At 35.1% G+C, this 26137-nt stretch overlaps 3 protein-coding genes across 16 annotated transcripts in view; all 3 read right to left on the reverse strand.

The window, feature by feature from the left end:
• LOC126920015 (tropomodulin) overlaps positions 1-1643 on the reverse strand; it is a 118819-nt gene extending 117176 nt beyond the window's left edge. For 3 of the 12 annotated variants that reach the window (XR_007711863.1, XR_007711864.1, XM_050729850.1), the window contains exon 1: positions 967-1643. Coding sequence is in view for 8 of the 12 variants with exons in the window: in XM_050729850.1 (XP_050585807.1) it covers positions 967-1143 (177 nt within the window). In the remaining 4 variants the exon portion in view is untranslated. The remainder of the gene's footprint in view (positions 1-966) is intronic. The other 9 variants (XR_007711865.1, XR_007711866.1, XM_050729853.1 and 6 more) reach the window with 8 other exon arrangements.
• A 561-nt stretch (positions 1644-2204) lies between these two features.
• Positions 2205-4435, reverse strand: LOC126920020 (methylthioribose-1-phosphate isomerase). Of its 2 annotated transcripts, none has more exons than XM_050729872.1 (5): positions 4103-4435; positions 3489-3724; positions 3264-3418; positions 2926-3134; positions 2205-2847 (listed from the first exon to the last, which is right to left on the reverse strand). In XM_050729872.1, exons 1-5 carry the CDS (start codon positions 4232-4234, stop codon positions 2566-2568), a joined length of 1014 nt encoding a protein of 337 aa, XP_050585829.1. In that variant the 5' UTR covers positions 4235-4435; the 3' UTR covers positions 2205-2565. The 2 variants fall into 2 exon arrangements, with proteins under 2 accessions (XP_050585829.1, XP_050585828.1); XM_050729871.1 differs by having other exon boundaries at positions 3210-3418; positions 4103-4431.
• Positions 4436-15950: 11515 nt separating this feature from the next.
• Positions 15951-26137, reverse strand: part of LOC126920010 (sex determination protein fruitless) — an 80772-nt gene continuing 70585 nt past the window's right edge. The window contains exons 5-6 of one of the 2 annotated variants that reach the window (XR_007711862.1): positions 24383-24891; positions 15951-23300 (exon numbers count right to left, since the gene is read on the reverse strand). Coding sequence is in view for 1 of the 2 variants with exons in the window: in XM_050729827.1 (XP_050585784.1) it covers positions 24641-24891 (251 nt within the window). In the remaining variant the exon portion in view is untranslated. Of the gene's footprint in view, positions 24892-26137 lie in introns of both variants that reach the window. The other variant, XM_050729827.1, reaches the window with a different exon arrangement.

Genomic DNA, 26137 nt, shown 5'->3' on the forward strand with positions numbered 1-26137 from the left:
CAGTCTAGTTATAACATAAGAATCACGTGAAATTTTCAGAATAAGTATTCGCGGGAAATACAAATCAGTGTAGCGTCGTGTGCGGTCTACTCATTGTTAGTGGTGCCGCGGGCATCAACGAAACCGAATAAAGTTACGCGCCAAATAAAGTTGGTAAATCGTACGAAAATCCGCGGTTCGAAATAAGTCCATTTATCCTTGACGAATATCAGAATGAACCGAGATTTTCGAGCAAGCGTAGTCGAACACAAGTCTCTGCGTTTATTCTTGGCATGCACGAATGGAATTCTAAAAAAAAAACCGTCTTAAATCTCCACGCACTTCATTCGATGTCTTCCTATCGATTAGTCGTTTATCGATACATTGACGTCCATTTTGTATTAATTATGCAAAGAACTATAATCGTCCTGTTGGATATATCAAATAAACAGATTCTTCACTTCATTTTATACTTCCTCCAAATTCTATCGCTGTATCTGTAAGTTGATGAGGTTATGGCAATTGATATTGATGGAGTATATTAATGAACCAAATATAACATGTATCATTTTTTAAACATTACATAAATGTTAAGTAAATAGCAGCAACTTAAATAAACAAAGTTATTTACTATATTTATCTAACGCTAGTTACTTAATTATGTGATTCTTATTGTAATAAACCCATGAAGTAGAAATATTAAAACTCTAAATATCATAGATATTTTAAAGAAACGCGTCATTACATACAAGAAATATATAGTATACATATGTCTTTCTAACGTTGTAAAAGTATCTCATGTGGAAATACTTTTTAATAAAACTATCTATTGACATCGCTTTCCTCGCATCCAACGGTAGAATCGAAAATTTAAGGCGGTGGAGGTAGAACGTCGCAACCGTTTGTAATAAACGCCCACGTAGGGGCGCCAGCAACGAATCTCAGTTACTGTAATCGCACGTGTCACTTATACATGTTGTCACTTACTTCTTGGATCTTGTAGCTCGTCCGAACGGTCTTGCGTTTGGTGGTGGTGACCTCGTACGTCTCCTCCACAGTGGGCGCTTCATCGTCCTCGTTTGTGCCATTATTGTTGTCGTTGTTTACAACATCCTTATCGTTCGCCGACGGAGCGTCAGGACCGAGGACGTCCGTCACATCCATCCCCGCGTTCTCCGTATCGGCTTCCAGGTTGAACGATCGTGTCAACGAATGAACCGAAGAGATTCAAGAGAAATTCGATACTTTTTATTGTACTATCGATACTTCCTCTTTATTCTCGATCGATACACAGGCAGGAGCCGCCAAGAAAAATTAAATTACGCGGCGGTTGGAATTACCAGAACGATGACGGAATTCGTGAACGAACACGCTCGCAACAAGTGAAAACTGGCCCGTGCAACAGCCACGCGAAGAACTTCAACGAGCAACCGACGAAACTATTCCGGGATCAACGAAGTTCTGCACGAAGCAAAGAGACTGACCGTACTAAAGCATCACGGCTCGAGAAACCCGCGGCGAACGCGTTCCCGCGCGCCTTTCAACGGCGAAAATAGATTCTCAAGTTTTCCCAAAGGAACTACACACGTCGTAGCTGTGTACCCAGTGTCGAATTCGTCGTTCACTTCGAACGATAAATATTCGCCGCAAATCACGTTCAATAGGAATCGCTGTTCGCGCGAATCCACTGTTTCCGTTCAAAATCGCGACTCTCGACTAGTCACGTTAAAGTGGGTCTGCAAGAAATCGCGCCAAGAAGCCACACAACTCGCGAGACCTATCGATTATGAAAGAAATCGATTCTTATACCATGGGCTTCTCTCGTTTCTATAACGTATATTTTTATTGTTGGTTATGTCACTCATTTATTTTTGTTGTTTCTCGTACATTTATGAGAAATTATTATATTGCGTGGAATATGAATTTGTAAGGAGAATTAGTAAAATGGAACAAAAAAATGTAATTTTGAATTCGACGTGGTTCGAGACGAGAATTTCTGAAAGTTTGCTTTACTTAAAGATAAATTTGTAGTATATATTTATTTATCGTATTCCGTAAAACTATTTCGTAATCTACACTTATGTAAAATTCGTTTTATGACAAAATTAAGTTGTTTACGCGTTGGAAAATCGAAAGTTGCCGATCCCACGCACTGTATTGTCGAAGTTTAGGTATTCGCGCCATCTGGTGGTACTCGGGTGGAGCAAAATTATAAGAACACATGATTAAAAAATGTTTTCGATTATCTTATATTTTATGCCAATGATCCATTTGATCAATATTTGATTCTTTTTTCAATATCAATACAACTATTTGTTTGAGATATTCATCACTATAAATATATATATAAAAATCACAGCGGAGTAATAAGGCATTTAATACGAATATGTATATCCATGGTACATTTTGCTGCGTCCATCAGACTTAACGTGTTCAAATAAGCGTAATCTGGCAACAATTTTATTATAACTCGAAGTATTTAAATAAACAATGCCTGGCAACAATTTGTTGTAACATCGAAATCACCGATTAATTCGTTCTTATAAATGCATCCAGAAGATTCTTTGCTCGTAATCAATCGATACTTTATGAGTTTTCATAGTTCTTCAATTGTATCAGATCTTCGGGTCTGTATACCCCAACTTCCGTAATGATACCTTTAATCAGACTAGCTGGGGTTACATCAAAGGCTGGATTCCAACATTGTATTCCAGGTGCCGCGATTCGTTGATCGTTTATGTGTGTCATTTCCCTTTCTGGCCTTTCTTCGATAACTATATGATCACCATTAGGAATAGTAAAGTCTATGGAAGTCCGTGGAGCTGCTACATAGAAGGGAACATTGTGGTACTTAGCAACTATGGCAATCTGTAAAGAAACAAAAGTAAATAAGTATATTATAACAATTTTAAAGATTCCAGTGGACATAATTGAAGCACGTATTACCTGGTAAGTTCCAATTTTGTTAGCTGTATCGCCATTTGCAGCAACCCTGTCTGCACCAACAACAACTGCAGAGATATTTCTTGATTTCATCAGTGCTGCCACCATATCGTCGCAAATTAAAGTCGCAGGAACATCTTCATATACTAATTCGTACGCAGTCAGTCGCGCTCCTTGGTTATATGGCCTTGTTTCGGAGCAATATGCGTGTTCTGTAACAGTAATACACACTATATAACTTTATCGAATCCTGTCTAATGCTGGAGACTAGAACATGCAAACGTTACCAAGACTATTTCTCTTATGAAGGGATCTAATAACACCTAAAGCTGTGCCATAACCTGCTGTTGCAAGACTGCCAGTGTTACAGTGCGTCAAGATTCTAACGAAGTTGTCCCCCGATACATTCTTCAGAATTTCCTGAGCTCCATAGTCCCCAATGGCCTTGTTATCTGCGATATCCTTTTCCAACATGGCTTCTATGGCTGCGATAAACCTACAAGCATCATTAATAGTAACAACATTGCAATCAAATTAATCTGTTTGATTTAGACCAATTCTTATACCTTTCTTTCATTTCAATTACATTAACAGTCTCATCTTTACTAAGCTTATTAGCCAACTGAATTAATTCATCTGCTGCTATTTTCATATTAACAGCAGTTGGTCGAGCTGAGACCAAGTAATTCAATTTCCCCTCTACATCCCGTCGTAGACTCTTCTTGTCCATATATTCTTCATTCCTAATCTCTGTTGCTAAACTTAAACAGCCCACGATAGCTATTGCTGGTGCGCCTCGAACCTATGAATATTACAGAAAGTGGACTACAATTAAATGCAAAAACATTTTCAATTCTATTAACTGAAACAGTGGCAAATTGTTCCATATACGACGAATGATTTAAGTCAACTAATTCTTCCAATTAAAATTCCGTTCGCGCGAATCGCCTTAAATTGTCACAGTTTACTACAATTTAACTACTCTGAGTTCTTATTGCTTGTCAATAAGTACAACTGTATGCGATATCTCTCACTATTATACTCGTACACAACCTACGTTTGACGTGAGCAAAACCCACCATGAAAGACAGTAATTTTGATATTTTATAAAATTAAACTCTTAACTCTTAAAAAAGAAGAAACGATCGAAAGTTTCAGACTGTTTGCATGATAAACGTACCTGCATGTTATTGATGACTTTCCAGCCATCCTCCACGCCTTTGACAGGGATGTATCGGGAGATTGCCGGCAACAATATCTGATCCAGTATCTCCAGCTTGCCGTTTTCCCATTTAATCGCTTGCAACGTCATTTTAATCAGTCAAATACGAAACACAAATCCTGTGACACTGGCTGGGTAATATACGTGCAGATTCGAGACGCGGCTAGTAGAACCGCGGCTTCGTAGTTTCTGAATGAAATGAGTTCCCGTTCATTTGAAGCTCACGTGCACTTCGGACGACCGTGACTCGAAGTCTACCGTACCGTCGTATCGTGGAACTATCACGTGTATATACGTAGCCGTATCTATGTATGAATTAGCCTCGTTCAGCGCCATCTGTCCACCATCCGGACAACTCTCCTAGGCGGAAGTCCCGTTACGCGAACCATTCAAATTATTCCGCATTTACAACACTTTCACAAAGATTTACAGCCCCATAAAGCAATCTGCCAGGAATCTTTGGAATATGTAATAATGGAAATAATAAACGAAATTCTACAGTAAGAGAGTGACGTACCTAATTACCCTCTTAATTATACCTACTTGTACCAAACTTAACTGTACCTAAAACTTAATTTTATTAAGTAAATGGCACTCATAAGGAATGAAATTGTACAGTACGTTTCAAACACTTTATAAATTATTGTTATAATTAGTTTATCAGTATTGCGATGCTTATCATTGATTGTTGATACTTATGCAGAGATTAGAACTCGATAAGAGTTCAACTTTGTTTATTTGTTTAAAACAAAAACATTTTACGATTTTTATCATATTTCGAATAATTTCCAGTTTTCAATAAATTAAAGATTTTATGTTAAAATCTCTGTTTATCATACCACAGCTTAAGTACTTATAAATAATCCTTCTTTACGAGTGTTCTACGTACATTGCAAGATAAGTGCAGCGTATTTTGCCAACGATGTCGTTGAAAACTGCAAGCGAATAATATTATACAAAAATGATACTATCACCGCATTTTTCTATGTTTGTTATTGTCGAATTGAGTACATACAACGTGTATACATTTATGTACATATAGAAAATTATGAATTAATATTTTCTATTTTATTGATATTTCCTCCAAGTGTTAATACAATTAATATTTCCGTCATAAAAATTTATAATTCATTGGCTTCGTCGCAGAGTGGTGCATATTTCGGTAAAGTTATTTCAACGGAATTCTAGAAAAACATTTCTATATACATATATTCTATGCATCATCATATTTCAATTTTAACAAACCGTGAGTGTTTTATCTTTTACTTATCCCAAAGTGAAAAAATTCAAATTGTCGATAGAATTTTAAAACTATTTAAGGTTGATACGTTCTTAATTGTAAAGAGTAAATTGATTGAATTAAATTCTTAATTAAATTATCTTAAGTAAATTCTTAATTATTTGATCCTTTTTTTCTAGTTACTTTACTTGAATAGCGGATCGAAATAGTTTCATTTTAGCTTCATCAAAATTTGTTTAATGAGAATTTTATCTACAGTAATTGTCGTTAGTCACGAGTGGCGCAACAAAGAATTAATCATTGTTTTTCACTAATTATGAACTTTTCTCAATATGCCTTCAAATATACCTAAGTTTATCGTCTGTTATTTAGCTAGCGATTATTAACTATTTTCAATGATTTTTGTATTAAAAGAGAGATAAGACCGCAATGTTCTTGCAATATCACCGATAACAATATAATTATACATTAACATTAATCGAAGCAAAGCTTATTGCTGTACAAGAATTATGTTAAATAGCGGTTTCCAGTTTCTTAAGAAAAATTTCCTAATTATTAAAGTAAAGCTTAAAGTTTAAAGTTTATTCCTACGGAATAGAATACACGAGAACAATTTTATGACGTGTCTTTGAAAACAAAAGGCTACTTTCAAACCCTCGGAATATTACTCAGAGTATTATCGTATTGTCAGAATTTATCATCGCTTGCTATAGTATGCCCTGGAATTTTAGGACCCCCAGGATAAGGTAATTTAGGATTTAGCACTTATCAATAGACAATGATATCATAAATCCACTATTTCCGTTCAGGTAAGTTAACCGTACCTTTTACTCAGTTTACTCAGTTTACTCGGTTTAAGTTGTTCAATAGGTCTGGGAAACCTTCGAAAGTCTTGTCTTATGTTTACATCAATATAACCCTGTAACCTTTAATCTCCAAATCCCTTCAGTAAAAACTTAAATTTTGTAAGAATCTGATTTTCGATATAGATATAATCGTAACTTTTTTTTTATATTTTTCTCTACATTATCAAATTTCTTAACGAGGCGAATACACGATAGAAAAATCATTCAAGTTGCAGCATCAAAGTGAAACAAACGAAAACAATTTATTTCTCATTAACATAACGAAACAAATAACAAAACCAAACGTTGAAATCACAACTCCAAAAGTCAAACTTAATCGTATAACAAATACACACGATGACAAACGATAACGCGTTGAAATTGTCGATAACGATTGCCGAAAGTTACAAGAAAGTTACAATGATTTTCAATGACGCCTGACTTAAGACACGCGCGCGTGCATTTCGATACAAAGAAAATCGTTCTCATTCGCGATGCCATTCGTCACTTTGATTCTGTACAATTTACATGATCCCAGTCTTGTACGTATGGCCGCGTGTTCACTCGTGACCGAATGCTCGTAACATATTTCAAGCGCAAATTACTTCATTTACTTGCCACGTTTTAAAAAAACCTTTGCATTTCAAAATAGATTGCACTTTTCATTCGGCTTCGCACATCTAACTCGTTGAAAGCGTAATGTCGCCAGGTGATTCGATCATTTTCCGTGGACTTTCCGTCTTTCGCGATGGAACAAGAAATATCGAGGAAGATGGTGTCCGAGTTTGATGAAAATTTTCGCACTAGTGCTTCGGAGTAAATTTTTATTTAACTTCATCGGGGAATCTAATTATCAGATTTAAAGAGAAATATGTATCTTTTTAGTCGCTATGATTTCTTTAGTATGGTGTACGTGATTCATCTTCTCATTGATGTAGTTACGATTACGTGACTCAGAAACATTGACTTTCTTATGTTTGTAATAATTTGTATTGTGTTTCTTAATTGATTAGCGAGAACGTGATTATCGAGTGACACAGTCTAATTTCTGCACATCATTTCCGCCTGATAAGACACTGCACGACATTGAAGGTAGAATTATCAAGAATTAATTTATTTATGACAATCAAAAAAGCGAGAACGTGTACTCAAGTTCGAGGACGTCTTGGAAAATTATAAAATATTAAATGCTGTTTCTTCATTCCTATCGCATACAGGATTACATAAAAAAAAAAATAAATAAATAAATAAAAAGAAGATTAAACTTCCTTTCAAAGCAATTTCCCTTCAGCAATTGGCAGTAAAATGTTAAAAACTGTAAATCTTGTATCAAGGATTGTAAGTGATTTATATTTGTTACATGTACATAAAAGGAATACAAACCTATGTAAAATTTATTTATTTAATATATTCTATAAAATCAAAAATATTCTTTAAAAAATAATGATTATTAAAATAATTAAAATAATACAATATTATTATCTATTATATTACTAAAATAATAATCTGCTGTCTTTCAAGTAGATAAATAATTTTCTCATAAATTTATTCAATTATATTTTTATCTTACATTTGGTATTTGTTACCTTACAGCAGTATTTTGTCTTGAATTTCTCATCTTTATCTGAATCTTTATTTAAATCATGAAAGCAAGAATTATTCGTAGTCATTCAAGAATATTTTTTAGACAGCAAAAATAGTAATGGATGTAATCTAGATTTGCAAATTACCATAGATACGATGGAATGTCACATTCGAGCTTATTCAATTTTTGATGAGTACGCATGAAGCATGTGTACGAGGGTTGTCACCATGAAGAATAGGATCCTTTCCATTAATCATTGTAGCTCGTGTCTCGCTAATTTTTTATGAAAAATCTCGACCATACCCAACACGACCGTCAGTGATTGATTCACCACGTCGTATGAGGCACGATGAACAGTATAAACCATTAATAATCAAACTTTTCGTAACTCAAATTATAGTGAAAAATTTGATGTAGTAAAAACTTCTCAACCTCTGACTAAAATTCTACAAATGGTAAAAAATCGACCGGTAATTATCTCTTATTATTCTTACATTTCAAATATAACTTAATCTCTGGCATTGATAAAACGAACTATATTTTGTATCTTCAACTTTAATTCCTAACATATCTCCTACTTTTAATAAGAGAAAATGAAATAATACAGCTCATGTGAATAACACATAACACATTTATGTAGAAGCTGATTCAAAAGTGGAATGAAAAATCTGTGCGATAGCCTCCGGGAAAGTAGACAAAAAGTTAGCTTCAAGTGTTCCAGATTATTTTAACACGAGTCAGTTCCATTTTATTTTAACACGAGTCACTTCCTTTTATTCAGATACCAAGCAGAGGTTATCAGTGGCCGCATATTTATACCATTCCAACGCGATATGATAGATTATTATGTGAAAACAATTTGCAAAAACAGAGTTATACGAGATAAAGATGGCTTAGCGTAACTATTAATAATTAATCTTGCCCGAATACAATTTTTCAACAATAAAAGGCTTGTCAATTACGTCACTGTAATGCAAAACTTCATTTGTTGATCTACAGTAATACGTATTAGATTGTAACACATGGAATATCCGTTTAATGTTTCCAAAGTCAGGAAAGGAAGATCGATCATAGCAAAACGTATGTATATCACTTGTCTAAACCGGGGTTTACATAAAATTAAATTTCGATCTATGCTCTTTGAGTTAATTTTTCATTCCTCGAGTCTCTTCTCTTTGATCACCCTGTAGAATAACCTCGATCCCATAGCTGACAATTAACCAGTTCGTCATTGAGCCCGTTTAGAACAAGGCAAATAACTCGAGATTCGTTCTCTCTCGTTGTCGTCGATGACGCAGGAAATTTTCGACGATCACGTCACGATATCTCGCTTTTCATATCATTACACTTTGTGAAACGTACCCATCGTTCTTCAAAACTGTGTACTTAAGAAATAACCGGAGGAGGTAATCTTCCATTCTGGAAGAAATGCACTTCAGCGTAGAATACGATTTACCGGTCGTAAAACACTTGATTTAAGGCAGCAGCTGCTACGCGAACCTTTTTGTTTTCAAGCATTATTTAAAATGAAAATGAGTCACTGTTCGAGCGATCCAGGAAGATTTTCTATTGGGAAGATTTCTCATGGGATTTTCTTCGTTGAAAAAACAATGCGTAAGACGAAGCTCATTATATTACGAAAACTTAATACAGATTTTATAAATTATCAAGTACATATGTACTGGTAATTATTTATGCAATGAAGCGACAGCTGATTATTTATGACTAGGCAGAAGTTTGTATGATTTTTGTTTATGAAAGGAATCAGTTGCGAAAAATTATCGAAGAAATCACGATTTTCTTTGATGTATTATCGGTACTAGAAACGTTACTATTCCTTGATTAATCAGATCTTATTTCCAAGTAGATTAATCAAACGAATGAATAATATACTTTGAAAACTTATCTGGCAGATCAAGATTCTCTTCGTAGAGATATTTTCATGTCAAAAATATTGTATTCTTATAATTAATTAAGGATTTTATTATCATTTATCTTTGTGAGATAAATCAACAATGAATTATTTTTCAAATTATGTAAAAAAACAATTATTTATTATTTATCAAAATTTATTACTAATTTATACGAAAGAAATCAAAATTTTAAGAGTTTTGTAGAAAAGTATTCAAAACTTGATTCTTCGAGTTATCGCCACGATAAGATCTACGTGCCATTTTCTGTGACGGAGAAAAATGATGTTACGTCAATGTTGACTAAAGGAATTCAAGCTATTTCAATATACTAATACATAATGCCAACATCGTGTTTGCTTGAAACGTTCGTCAAGAAAGATTCGAATGGCCCCCTGAAGTATTACATGATCTTTGAACTAACGTAAAACTACCGATAAGATAGCAACAAACGTGACTGTGCTACGTGATTAGTTTCAATTTTGTTTCTAGTTTTCGTTGAAGAAAGTAAAAAACCAACAGGATCCTGAACATTAAATAAATTAAACTGAAATTTGAAACTACAGCGGATATTAAAATCTTTCCTTGTTCTGTGCAAAAAGGCCACTAAATCGTATAATTACCAAAGGAAACAGCATAAAACGACAGATAAAGGTGACGTAATGGCGAATGCATTTCATTTGATCGTAAAAGGTGCATGAAAATGTGCAACGTACCATCTACATTATTATTATTTAAAATAAGCAAGACGTATATTATAGGCGATTTGCGTAATAAAAGTTGGAATTGAAATTATTGCGTTCGATCGCTACTTATATTCAGAACAGTCAAAGGGCAAAATGAATATCATCGAAAATATTTATAATCTCTCGGCTCGTAAATCGCATTAAATCGCGATTAAATGGAAATAGCGACGACAAAGTAAGCATCGTATATTCGAATGGGAATCAGTTCTCGCAAATCTATCTGTTTTTCCCTCGTTTATTCGGGCAACGCTCGTTCCTCCTAACTTTTCATCCGAACAATCTCCCGGAAGCAGTTCTTACTCGATCGAAAGAACGAGTTTTACCTATCTTTCCCAAGTCCTACACAGTAAATTCTTTAAGAAGACGCACTACCTGTTCGAGATCTTTTGCATTTCCTTTTTTTACTCGGGGGTATTTTTGCTTGACCGGAGCCATCAGTTGTCGAAGTTCGGTTAAGAACGATGGGACATTTAAGACGTAGTTGATTTAGAAAAGTTTCGAATAGAGTTAAAAATTTGTTAATGGCACGATTCGAAATGAATAATTGGAATATTTTCATTTGCAAGTTATTCTTTATGTCGTAATAACATAAACTTGAAGTGAGGACGAACCTCGGAAACTAAGAGTTAATAATAGTGATACGGGTTGAAAGTCAATAACAGAATAATTAAAAACGAGGGATTGGTATATAGATGACTTTTGAAAATTTCTCCAACAGTGATCGAATCTTAATAATTGTACAGTTAATTACGAATAATTCAAACATTCTATTCTGTAGATCTCTTAATACATTTATGCGGATGAATTTCGAAAATCTTCAAATGAAAAGATTGAAGGTTAATAATAGTGTGATCAAAGTTGAGAAATTGAATATTCCATTTTAGATATTTTCTATACGAACTTTCTCATTTACGAATGAATTTCGGCATTTCCTCGGTAATGATTCCCAACGGTAACGACGTAATTAATGATGCATAGATGGTATTTTTAATGCGAGTATATTTCATACAAAATAAGAAATCTGGAAAACGAATGGATACGAATTTCCGGATACTGAACAAAATTACGAAAAACGACGAATAAAAATGTCTATTCTATGTATTTTGTGTATTACGCGCCAAGAAATTAATTATCTCGAAGATATAATAAATTTCATGTCTAAAAGACGATAGCGCTTTAATATTGCGAATAAAATTGAAGGGTTTGCAGCAATAAGAAAACAACCCCAATATTTAAATTGCGTCTATCGAAAGAGGAAAAGAAGTGTAGACTTTATATTCAAAGGTTTTATATTCGAAAATGTCAAAGTTTATTACTACGAATATCGATTGATTATGAATTTATACGAATTTCAGATACTGTGATGCGACTCTTCTGCATTTTAAATTGCAATTTTTTAGACCCTTCGAATTACTTTTTTTTTACATTATTAATTATTAAATGCTATTATTCAAATAAAGTGGAACTATCTTCTTATTGCAACAGCCCCTTTAAATTACGACAGAGGGTGAAAATAGAAAATAGAGGATTTACACAAATTCATAGTCACTTTAATTAAATATATCTATGTACATTATAGGTACATCATAATACATTCACCATATGACGACTGTACAGCTTAGCAGCACTTTCAATACTGTTCACAAAAATACATCGCATATAAACGAGCAATCGGTTTATACGCAAGGTCGGCCCAGGACTTGCGACCACATGGAGCGCTTTCATGGCAAGCTCCCACATGGAGCCTCTATTTCTCTCTCTCTCTCTCTCTCTCTCTCTCTCTCGCTTTTTCTCTCTCTCTTTCTCTCTCTCCCTCTCAAACACGGACTTTATGTACAAAAAAGATTTTCAGCTCGAGTCGCAGGTCGGGCCAAAAAAGGAAGGAACGTGCCACGAGAAAGTACGGTCTTTCACCAGGAGCCGAAACTGTTCACGACGATGTTGCTCTGAAATGACTTTATCAAAGTTTTCTTTGGAATTGTTACCACGAACCGAACAATGTTATATAGATATGGAAGTTGCGGAAAGAATTCATCAGAAATGGAGTAAAGTTCTCTCGTAGGAAACTTTGCTTGCGAGATATCCAATTTTTGAAATTTATAGATTGTTCGTAACTTCAGTCGATGCATGTATAATGATCAAGAAGGATGGTTTTTAGAAGGAAAATCAATATAAAAAATTATAACACGATTCTTGAAGAGACAAATTTGATATTAACGTTAGTAATCATTTAAAAATTAATTTACAATATACGATTACTATGACCTACCATTAAAAATACTGCCATTTGTTGGTAAAGATACTAAACGCTACGTTTTTCATTAAAGCAGAGAGGAATCTTTAAGTGGATGGCAAGAAAGGTTTAAATTAAATCAAAATTGAAAAATATATCGATAATGTGAACAACGTTTGCAGCGTGTTGGAAATCATTTTCATAGTCAATTTACCAAGAATCCGAATCTTCTATGAGAAAATCTTGCACTACATTTCCGATTCACTTTCTCATGAAAAATCGCTACACACAGTCGCAGATCCGAAAACTGTTAAAAACACATCGACAATTTTTAATATAATTTTTAACAGCTCGAATCTCCATGGGAGATTGACTGTGTGAAAAGCACTAAGTAGCATCGATCTATGCGATTGAAACATACTCGGTCGACACGGAAATCATTTTTAAAAATCGTCTCGAGGAGCGGAATCGCAGCTTTCAACCCCCGGATCCGGAAGTAATATCAACAAACAGCCGCGGCTGCCCGAGTGGGCTGCGGATTTATCTTAAGTACCATCAAGAAACACGAGATATTGACACTTTTGATACCGATGATATTTATACAATTATATAGAGTTGTGGTGCAATGAATCCGGCCTTTAGCTGTCGCGACGAGAACGTGTCGGTTCCGTGACTTCAGGGATCGAATCTTACTCGCGATATATTCTCATCATATTCATTAGACTATGATTACAAAGGATACATGGTTCGATGAACTGTCGTTCTGACGGAACGTTCGACAACCGAAATGCATACGCTCGGAAATAGATTGCGGACGATCGTAATTAAAAAGGAGTAGAACTTGAACGGAGAATTATTTTCTCTACCACGTGTTATAACGAATATTTCGTTTTCAACGTTTTATATATTTCTGCTAATTATTTGTATTTCAGCATTCTGAAAGTTCCTATATTTTCAAGTTGCCGTGAGAATCTCTACGGAGCACGCACCTGTCGCAATCATAGTGCTATTTCCAAACGCAAGCATGGAGTCGCGAAATTTTGCCTACGAAAGATGCTGAACCGACTTCCGTTCTTCACTCGCGTTATCACAATTTGTTATAATCCAATCTCTCTTTCTCTCTTCTGTCTCTTTCGCTCTCGCATTCTCTCGTACTCGCGCTGTGTCACAATGTGCTTCAGGAGAGTTGTATGCGTTTGCAATTCACGGTTACTATGTACAGAAACGACTTCTTCATCCTTCTTATATTTTTTGTTTTTTGTCTTTTTTTTTTCTTTTTGTTTTTCGCGAAACAACTTAAGGAACATTTGGTATCGAGAGCAATAATTCGGTCGGATGGCGACGGCCTGTCGCGAGAAATCTAACCTTCTCTTCTTCTAAACGACCGCGTGTAATCGCGTAGGAACGTGTCTCTCTCTTTCATATGCTCCGAAAACTGCGTTTCGTATCTCGTTGTGAATGGCGTGTACAACGAGTGTACGAAGCACTCGTAGCTGATCGAGACACCGGTGAAATGGAATTCCAAGTCTTTAAAACGTTGCCACCGTGTGGAAGAGAATGAATTTTCTGGTATTCTGGAGGATCTGAATTGTGCCACGGTGGCCGGCTGAAAGTTTCCGGCTGGGTTGCTTGTCTGAAGAAAACCGAGCTTTTCGTTTTAGAAGAATGTTTGTAACACTGCATTCAACATTATTTGAATAAAATTTTGTTCCAGTTTTACTTAATCAATGTTTATGCAAAGTCGTGTTTTTACTCCAACAGCAAATGGAATCTAAATACTATAGCGAGTATTTTATTTTTATATATGTGCATTAGTGATTGCAAAAGGTATTTGCACACCAGTGCAATATTTATTATATCATACATTAATTTATTAGGTCCAAGTATATTACATTTTGTATCGCTTGGTAATACTTTCATATGACCAAAAATTAGATATCAGTTTGGAAATGAAATGTAGAGTCTAAGAGAAAGGTGCTTTATTGGAAAATAGAAATATTTTGAGTTGTGCAAGATTTGTGTACATTTAAAATTCACACAAATGCATAAACCTTCGTAGACTACGAAGATTAATTAATTATTTAAATATTCGGAATATTTTCGTCTTTGTCGTGTCTTATGGTGTTATTAAACTGAATAAAGTTTGTTTAATGTTCTTTCGAACTGTCTGTTAATGATCGAAAGTTATAGATATTTTAACGATTACTTGTCACTAGCTAAAAAGAAATTCTATATCGAGCATTTTACCGCATAAACAAAGTATATTTTAAAGGAAAGAAGGTGCATCGAAAACAATTGAAAAGTATTCGCAGGAAATTGGAAATGTTTTATGTTTAATGGAGCAACAACGTTATTCAAGCGAACGACTCTCTGACCATTTGAAACGATGAATAAAACTCATTCTAATATTTATTATTGTTTGCTTAATGTCGATCGTTATTTAATTCAGGCTTACGATAAGAAACGGTCGGAACGTGAAGCTGCAATTTTAATAATTTATAATCCCGGTACCCGTTTCCCGTGAAAACATTTAAAAACTTTGTACGCTTTTCTCCGAATGAAAGATTTAATAAATTTATGAATATCTATGTGAAAAATGGAGAAGCCACGGACTTGTCAGAAAATATGTAACGTGCAAAAATGAAAGATTGATACGTAAAATCATTTTTACAATAATAAAAATCAACATAACCATTCCAATGAAAAAAGTTTGACGAATAAATATAAATTTATGCAACATTTCTTATCCAAGGCGTGGCAGGAAATAAGTAAAAAATGTGGAATACCTCCTTTTCATTGAAGGAAGCCTGTTCGAGAATTGTTCTTCTTTATATATTATATTTAAATATATATAATTTAAGTATATATATTTATATATATATTTTTTTCATAAAGAAAACTTCGAACGAAAATATGTTTCATTTTATATTTTTTATTTATTTCTTCATATTGCCGCTATGCGCCTTGCCACTCCCTGTATACTTTAAAAAATGCTTCCTAAGTCTCAGATCCTTTCTTCGTTTCACGTTTAGAATTCGTTCAGTAAATTTAAACTTTTCATAAATGCATAAAAATGTGTAAATAAAACTGAATTCTTAAACTATGGGAACACGATTATATGTTATATATGATAACTAAAAAATATATTTAATCTAATGTAAATAGAGAACTTGAATTTGCCTCTGCATCTTCTTACCAGTGTCGCTAGAATTATTTTTAATTTTGTAAAAAAAAAAAGAAAAGAAACAAATCAAACAAGTGTCGCTAGAATTATTTTTAATTTTGTAAAAAAAAAAAAAAAAAAGAAAAGAAACAAAACGCATACGAGATTTATTTGATATTCGTTTCTACTAGGATAAGTGTATGCGTAGAAATATATCGTGAATAGATAGATGCCGCAGGCGTCGGCATCGATGGAAAACGTTTATAATGCGTTACAAATACTGGATTGGTGAATTTCTGAAAGCATCCCGTCATGTGCATGGCGTGTATGCGTTGATGGAAATCTGACGTGAGTCAAAAATCAAAATACGTCTGGTGTCAATACTATTAAATCTCTCTGCTAGAAAAACTGAAATTTAAAATTGAAGCAACACAAAGGATACTCTGTTGAATATTGAAACGCGGCTACCAATTTGTCAATGTTCTTCCTACAAAAAGGAAAATGAAAAATAAATATTAATTTTAGAGCGCAAACGTTTTAACGTACAAGAAAATTCGTATCAACATTTTTTTTATTTAATTACTGTCTAATCTATCTTGTTGCATTCATCCGAAAACCGATGAATATTCAATGTTCTTCTCAAGGACAGCTTTTTTTTTCTAAAGATGTTACACAACCATTCAACGGTACTTTTGATTTTTTAATTTCTTTAAAGGCATGCGCGTTCCTTAAGTTTTTGCAATTTGTAAATTTGCAAAGATGTGCTTTTCATAATTCGACGATACTATAAATGAATTGATTCTATTTCGAGTATACACTCGATAAATATTTATCGTGATTTTCGATAATCAGATGATTATCGCACGTAAAACTGAACGTGTTAATGAAAATCATGCAAATAATAAAGCAAATGATAATGAAAATAAATAATACAAATAATATCACAAAATTAGTAAGTTTTTTATAATAACAACAATTCATTAATTTTGTAAAAATACATACAGTCAAGAAATTCTAATATCTACAGATTTTCGTCTCTTCTATCAACGTATTCTTGCGATGAAATTACTAAAAACTTTTACAAAATTTAATTTATTTCTGGAAGACGGTAAAATACGATACGATCAAATGCTATCGATAAGTAGGGATGAACGTCAAATTTTAATTACAATTCTAGAGTTACCAAAAATTTTCCTACAGTTTGAGACAGGAGAATCGTTTTAGAAATGTTATGAAGCAGAAATCGCTTGAAAATCTATTCGCGTAGATCTATTCACTTTGGTACGGCAAAACTTTGCTTCGAAAGTTTCGAATATTTTTAATTCAGAGCAGCTTTCCACTCATTAAAGATCCAACGAAAAAATTGTCGCCGGAATTTTAAAAACAATACAACGAGAAACAATCGATCATCAACGAGAGTCACGTATTTTCCACGAGGGGGAGGTGATTGTCAACTTTGTCGCGAGTAGGGTATAAAAGGAAAAATCAGGTGAAAAAAAAATCGTTGGAACAAAGTTTTAATTTAGTTGTCAGCGTCTGATTGTTCGGAAATTTCGCGTGTCAAGAAAAATTCTCAGTTTAATTGGGGCCGAAACTCAAATTCAGTGCTCTCCCCTTTCGCGTTTCAACGATGAATCTTTTATTAAAAATATGACAATTATTGGGTAACTTTACTTTTAAGAGGATAAAAGGGTTCGATTATGAATTACGTCTAGGAAGACTGGCGCAGGAATAAATAGCAAAAGACTCGACAAAGGGTGAGGGTAGATGAATTTGTAGCCGGAATAAAGAGACGAAGCAGCATTCCAAGGATAAAGGGAACTTTTTTTATCACGAACATCTTGGATTCTGTTAATAACAAATACCCGAGAAAGTTATTAAGAAAAAAAGGATAATAATAAATAATAATATGATAAAAAATACTAAAATTGGCTTGTTTGAGGGGCAAAGTAACATCTCCCCTTGGAAGGAATAATGCTCAATTACTTTTATGAATTTTCCTCGGACGAATTAATCGTAATAAAGTGGAATTCCTTTTACTTGCGAGTTGATCCTCTTCGTTTCTATTAAAATATATCCTGTTTAATTTCATTCTCAAGCTATATCGAATCATTATTATTTACTCTACATTTCGAAACTTTATGAAAATAGCTTTATATCACGAAAATAACTTTATAACTTACAAATTTTACGAATTTATGAAAAGATACGACTGTTCGAAGCTTTCTCTGTAAAATTTATTTCGCGCACTGAGATTTGAACTTATTATTAGAAAAATTTTGTTCGTAGCAATACTCTCTGATAAACGTCACTTTTCTCGTCGAGATCTCAATAAAATCGAAAAGATAAGTATACTTAAAAATGCTAAACTTTGGCTAATTCTAAATTTAAGAAAAATGTAGAAGCGTCCTAAAGCTGATATCGTTATACTTCGTGAGAATATTTAATGTCGCTATCAATCATCCTCGGTGTGGCAGCTACGAGTTCGGAAAAGAAAGTATAAAAATATACGACGTAATGAGATTAAACTTGAAGAATTCAAACGTAGATTATCATCGTTGCACGTATTTTCCATTATAAAGCATAATAAATATAAAAATATCGTAAAATTGCAATACACGTGGCGAAATGAAGATGGTAGAAACTACGAAACTTTAAATTACTATTTTATTACCTCGTAGTAAAAGGTAACGTGTAAAACTTTAATAAAACGCTGACTTTTGAAAGAAGATCGACTTTGAGAAAGTGAAACGAGCCGATCTATTAGCTTCTAATTCGAAAATATGCAAAAGTTCATGTTGTAAAATCAGTTTGCGCTTCAAACGTGATAATACCAGTATCATCGATCATCACCTTATCACTTTTTAATTAAAAAGTGCTTACAGAAAGACATCGCGGTCTTGAAATTTTGAAACTTCCAAGGATCGAACTCGAACCAATCCATCAATTTCTAGTTCAAAACAAGTACAACTTTCTAAAACTAAACTGATCCTCATCTGATGTTTATGTCGATATTAGTAAAACTACGAAACCCGACAGAAAGCTGATGCCAAGCTTCAGAAATTACATACAAATAATAGAGCAAAATTATTAATGAAAGTGGATTCAAAAAATTATTTTTCTATAACTTCCTGATACATCTTTGTTTGTAAAATGTTATCTTAATTTATAGGTTTCTTTTTGTTTCAAATTTCATATATTTAAGTATGCGTTTTTATGAAATTAGTGCATATTATACCTCATTTAAACTTATTCACTTTTACTTTGTATTTATCAGAGCTAATCCATCAACTTCATCTCAAAATACATTTCGTATAGGTTCTATTACAAGTCACAGGAAAATGTTTCATTTAAGAGAAAGCACTTTACGACCCACGTTTCTTAATCACATTTTGTTTCATTCGAATGAATAATTCGTGCCTCTAAAGTTCAAGCTTACCATCTTTCAATGCTCTTTGTGTACATTATATAACAGAACAGTTAGGAGACGCAAAATAGGTCCTGTTTCTATTTAAAGTCGCTGAAGTTGTCTTATGTTTTCATAATAACGAGCAATCTTTCAAATTAAAACTGATTGATGAATACTGGTATCAATATTGTTTTATGAATATCGCAATTTGAACTTGAAAAATATTAATATAAATAAGGTTTCTACAAAATCAAATCAATCCGTAATCTACGGATGCTGATATCGTATCTTAAGATGATATCCCAACACTAGCACGAAAAATATTAACATAAACATTAGGAAACACTTATATCAATCCCATAAATCCTATAAATCCTATAAATAGACCTCATTACTTTAAAATCGTAATTAATTACTAGTATTTCGTTGATTACTAATAATAATATCCAAAAGTTTCGTAACAAAAATTATTTACAAATTAATGTCAATATCGGCGATAATTAAACTCTAGAAAAATTCATATCGATATCAATGGCAATATAAAACCACCATCAAATCTACGTCGCGATACGTGCGATCTTGAAATCACACGTAGGCTTATAATTTCAAAAGTCGGAATAATTTACACGCATCGATATCAATAATTATTCAACTTTAAGGAGGAAGAAATATAATACGCGAGAAATAAAAAAAGAAAACGAATCGATAGAAAAATCTATCGACGTGTAATCTCGAAGGACATAAACGTAATGCATCTGGAAATTGTTGAAACTTTACCTAGTTGTTGGAGCGTTGAAACTCGGTTCTTCAGTTACTCCGTTGTCTACGGTAGTCGTGGGACGAAACAGGGATATTTGCTTCTCGACACCTTTCTTCGTGATATCGATCGAGGAACGGTCGATAAATCCGGGGCAGTCAAACACTGTCTTTGCTCGAACTTGCGATTTCAGACGCGCCAGGCCGCCGACACGTGGATGTGTACACGTATATATCTATCTACCTATCTATATATAGTTCCATATTTATATTTATACGTTATAAGTAATGTGTGTTCGTGTACTGTTCTATGTGTACGCCTTTCTGTCTCAGTGTACATGTACCGTATGCATGTATACTCTACTTCCATTTTGGTCGTGTGCACGAGTTCCACTCGACGATACCGCGTCCATCCAACGAACGTCACAACCTTCTATTTTTGTCATTGCGATGACAGCTCGTCTCGATCACAATTCTATTTTTTTTTCCTTTTTTTTTTTTTTGCATTTACAGTGATCGTAAAGTACAGGGCGGAACGATTTCGATCAGCTGGCCACGTCGTCGAAACGAGGAACTCCGAATCGAGCGCTAATCGCGGTCTCGGAAGCGGAAGTAACCACGCGACAACGTGTATACTAATCACTCGGATGATTCCATAATAGTTCTCGAGGGTAGTTATATTTCACCTTCTCAACGGAGCTAAATTTGAGAATAAATATGACGAGAGAATCTCCGTACAGTGGAATTCCATTTATCTAAGTTCGTCAACGAAGAAATAGTTCGTTATACGAGCTGCCTAGAAGCGAAACCGATCAACTGTTCGTTCCACAATTTCGTTAGCCAGGATCTTTCTCGGGAACAGGTTGTTTACTTTCATCAATCTGTTTATCAAGGAAGTAATATAAATAGATGTGTATTTCCAAGGAAATTTTTCAGAATAGAGTTGGTCATTTCTCTATTTATGTATTTCCTATTTATGTAGTTGATCGACGTAACTTCTGAATGGCTCGTACGTAGGAGAAATTCTCTTGATTCCTCCCTGACGTAATTCTAAATAAATAAATTTTCTTTGTAAGAACTTTTCGTGTAGTATTTCAAAAGTGACATGACTCTATGAATTATTAAAAGAATGATCTAGTAAACATGTAACATTGGAGAAAAGAAAATAGATTGTAGGAGATAATAGACAAATGTTACGTTTGTAATGTTCCTCTGTTAGCCTCTGAATTTGCTCTTTGACGGTTTTGACGTTCTCCTAATACAGGAGAGAACTATTCCGAGTTATGACATTTTTGAAATACACGTGCGTTATACAATGACTACAAAAATTATTTGCACATTTTTTATTACAGTATTTACGTACTAATTAATTAGGTCCAAGTATTATTTATTAATAGTATTTTCATACGACGAAAAAAGATTGATACTATTAATCGTAATACTTTCATGCGACTGTAAAAATCGATACCTCGTTAGAGGATAAAGATATGTGCAAATACTTTTTGTAATTCGATACGATAATAACGTATAAATATAACAGAATCGATCCAGTCTTCGTCGTTCAAAGTTCATACAAGTTCAATCGAAACGATTTCTGGATTTAGTTTAATTGATTAATAATCAGATTAGAAAATTAATTAGATCTAAAATTTCGTTTAATTAATAAATAAATAGAGTTCTACTGTGCCATACATAGAAACAAAAGGAGCTAAGTATACGCGGTGACGTACGTGGCTTCCGCTTCGACTGCCACTTGAAACATCATCGACGTTTCCGTTCCGTGCGCTTCGTAGAAACACGTTTTCTCTGCCACATCGCAACACGCAACACGCAAAAGTAAAAGCTTAACTTATCGGCCCTTAATACGGTATCACATAAGTTTCCACGCTGACTTGACTCGAGCTTCACTCGACCCTCTACGAGTTAACTTAGGAACCACACGCTCGAAGATCCTTACACCGACGAGAGACTTGTGTGTACTTGTGTTTGTTTTTCTTCGTTTTTAGGTACTTTAACGAGCCTCGACAACGATATTACTTTAATAGACGAAGAGTATTGGTCCAAAGAGAAATGTAATTACACGTATCGATGGAGAGGACAACGAGGTCGATTCGAGAGCAAGTATAAGAATCCTCGTCAAAATCCATATTTTCTAGAGTTTGACGAAAAGAAATCCGAACAGGATATCGCCTCGAATACACACCCTACGTTCCTCTCCAAATTATGTACAGCTCCGTATTGTTGCTCAGGGACATCGCACACACGTACGCGAATACTGTCGACACCTAACAACACTCGAGAAGAGATATCTTTTCCCTTTTCTCGTCTGTAAATTTGCTTCTGTCGTTTGATTGTAGAACCGAGCTGTCTCGTGCCAGCTCAAAACGAAACGAACAACATTAAGATACACGTAACAGCGATTAAACGGACCGCAATCATAATTCGTAGTACCCTTTGAGTTTTCGGTGTTCATTAATCACAGCGCGCGTTTCAGCCTTCCATTGCGTAAAGAATTAGACCGTTTAATTTTCAAGCTCGTTGGACATTCGTTCGTCACATCTATCCTCTTTCTCTTCTATTTTTATTCTCCCTTTTTGCTTTTTTCTTTTTTTCTTTTTTTTAATTTTTACAGACACTCTCTATCGAAATCGATCTCTCGTAGATGTAAATGTCTCGTAGATCCTTTGTTTGTCGATCTTTCGTTCCGTTTTCGAACGATCGTACGATACGATGAACGTTCCAAAGTTAGGGGTATCGACGCAGAAGTTGAAGAGGGAAGAGAAGGAGGATCGAACGCGACTAAGAGAATCAAAAACGATGGGGAAACAGAAGTGATCGATCGACGATCAATCGATCCACGCGCGACCACCGTCCAGTCCAAACGAGCCAGTCTACAGAAACTTCGTTTACTATTTACACGAATCCTAGCGAGTTTCGGTGTCTCCCGATTTGTACGATCGTCTACACGCGAAGAGGTACAATTGATACCACTCAAGAAACCAGAATAACACCGCACCGTTTTGTCCCAGAGGAGACCATTCGCAACGCTATCATCGATCGATTGTCCTCGCAAAAATTCGGACTCTGGGTCAGCCTCCATCAATGTGTTTTCTTCTTTCTTCTTCTTTCCGGTTATTCCGCTTCTTTTTTTTGGTTTCTCTTGGTTTGACCTTTCTTCGTCCAAGTGCAGCCTCCTCTTCGGTTATACGCGATCACGCCGACGATCGGAGAGACGTCGCAGTGAGAAGTTGACGAAATGTTCAACATACCTATTAGAAATCATTCGTTGCATGAATTTACCCCGCGAACTGCGTCTTTCTTTATGCTTTTTCGTAGGAAACTGTCCCCAACGTGAACCTAAATATCTCGAAGGAAAACTGGTTCGAGATGTCCAGACACTCGACTATGCTGTTTTCTGTTTGTGAAAAATTGAAATCTTGAATCACTCGTCTTGATAGAAGGTCTGATCAATTCGAGTATTCGAGAAACCTTCGCGAGTTTGCCAAGAGCCTAAAACCGACTAAAATTATCTCTAAACACCCGAGGCTTCTTGAACATTTTCGGAGCTTTGAGTTGCTGAAGTGCCTCGAAGGAAGCGCAGCGTGGAAATTCTAAACGGTAGAAACCAGCAATGGGACGAAACGAATCGGTTTAATTTAACGCTTTAAGTTTGTTAAAAGTGACGATTCAATCAAATATATTTTACTTTGCAATTCAATTGATTTTTTCTAAGTTAAAATCACGATACCTTTTTAACGTTGACCTTTTCGTGAAGCTCTTATATGCGACTCTATTTACAGATAAAACGATATCTCGGTATAAATACACCAAGTTCATGATCAATTTCCACTCGATCTCTAAATTTCCAAACCACACGCGTTCCAATAAATTCTTCCAACATTTACCACAAGTATGTACCTCGTCCCATCACTGATAATATTTGCACACGCGACGAACGAACTAAATACTAAAGAGTAATAGGAGGAATTTGGTAGTCGAATATCGTTGCATAGCCATCCACTTGACGATTCTACCATTTCAAGCCTCCTCGAACCAACTCTCGAACTCTCCATCTCGTGGTCTTGAAACGCGAGAATCCTCCGAACAGCATTAGCACTCATCCTCGCGTGAAAACCTTCCTCTCTCTCCATAACTTCGAAATATATATATACCTCGTGCCACTATCGTCGTGTTTATACTCGAAAACTCGTACTTCGCTTCGAAGCCTTCAGAACTCCAAGAACCCGTCAAGGTGCCATTACCGACACTCAACGACAATAATACGCGAATTACATTGGAAAAAGTAAAAGTCAGACGCGGAAAATATCAAAGCAATCGTACTGGAACGAACCACGAATTTTCCCAAACGAAGGACATTTCGATTCCCTTCGAGGGAAACCGGAGAGATAAAAAATGGAAAAAGATCGGTCGAAGGTCTGGTTTAAAAGTGCTGTATGCGTTCTCCGCGTAGATAGGGGTTCAAAAATCGAGCGTCAATGCTCGGTCAGGGCAGCCCGAATCCGAAGAAAGGCGCGATGGGCCTGTCGTCGAAGAGACGAGGAGGCGGAAGTGGCGGTGGCCTCTTCCTTCGCGGGGCAATCAGCGTCCTCTATAAGGACCCTTTGGCGAACACTATCTCCCTGTGCTTGGTGCGTATGTGCGAGCGGAGGGTGTCGATCCTGCTGTATGTAGCCGGGCAATACGGGCACAAAGACCTTTGGGCGGTGTGTATGTGGAAGTGGTGCCAACGGTTGGTCACCTGTTTGCCGCAGGCTCGGCATCTCCACAGCGCCGGCGAGCCGAGCGACACGGCGAACATCTCGTGATAAGAAAGACCGACAGGCACGTTGGGCACCATACCTGAAAACCCAACACGCCGTCATTTCGATTTTGCTTCCTTTTTAACCATCTGCTTCTCTTTCTTTTTTCTTTTTTTTTTTTTGTTTTTGATTCTTGATGGTTCTGATTTTTTTTTTATTCTTTCGTTACTTGTTTGAGCGTTTGGTGTGCATGTATTTCTGTCTGCTTGCTCGCTCTCGATAGTTCGTGAATTTTTGGAAATATCATAAATTTAATACTTTGACTGTTATGTAAAATATATTTGCAAGGTATACAGAACGCCTTGGATAATGTAGCGTGTGCTATCAATTAGAGGATAATCCGTGTGTATGTGAAAAGACAAGACAGTGTAGAATTTGTTCTACATTCTTTTGATGGGATAGGTTGCAAACATTTGATTGTTGGTTTATGTGTCTCGGTGCGCGCCCCTTTTGTTTAACTGATCGCCTACTATCGTGCGAATTACAATAACGAGCTATTAACGACTCGGTTCGACATGTTTAAAGGCATTTTGACTTTTTAGAGAATTAGCGCGTAACATCTTTTCGTGTAATATGAAAACGTATAACAGAACAGTCAAGGTGTTAAAGGTAAGTTTCCGGGCAGTTTTCGGACGAAAAGCTGATAAAATTCTCGTTTAAACGTTGATCTTCTGGCTTGAATTCTTGCAGCCCTTAAAATTATCAGTGTTTGCCCGGAAGAAAACTCTTAGTCTCTTATAACGTGTAACAAGGTATAACAACTGTAGAGTTTACAAATTTTGGTCGTTTAGAACAATTTCTCAACGAGAAACCCAATTAGAACGTCCCGAGCTTCATGTTTCTAAGCTTGTAATGACAACAATAAAGGCGGGAAGAAGCTTCCTAATCAAGCTCACGAAATTCACCGAGTTAACCAATGTGATAATATCACATTTATGATAGAAATTTATGTAAAATTGAAGGGAAGAATTTTACCATCTACATCTTTGTATTATCGAGAGGGCAAGTGACAATGGTTCACGAATTTATATGAACACTTACCATGGAAAACTTTTATGTCTACGTATGTTACACGAAACATTTTAAAATTTGATTAGTAACAATACACGACTATCACGATTATATTGACAACATTTAAAGCCAGCCGAAAAATATATACAGAAATTACGCGCCACTTATTGCAAACATGTACTTAGTAAAAACTTAATGTATAGTATGAATAAACACACAACAATTATTGTTAATATGGTCCCACTGAATATTGCGATATATTTGATCGTTTAAAT

Source organism: Bombus affinis, chromosome 9 (assembly GCF_024516045.1).
Source record: "Bombus affinis isolate iyBomAffi1 chromosome 9, iyBomAffi1.2, whole genome shotgun sequence".
NCBI classification, from domain to species: Eukaryota; Metazoa; Arthropoda; class Insecta; order Hymenoptera; family Apidae; genus Bombus; species Bombus affinis.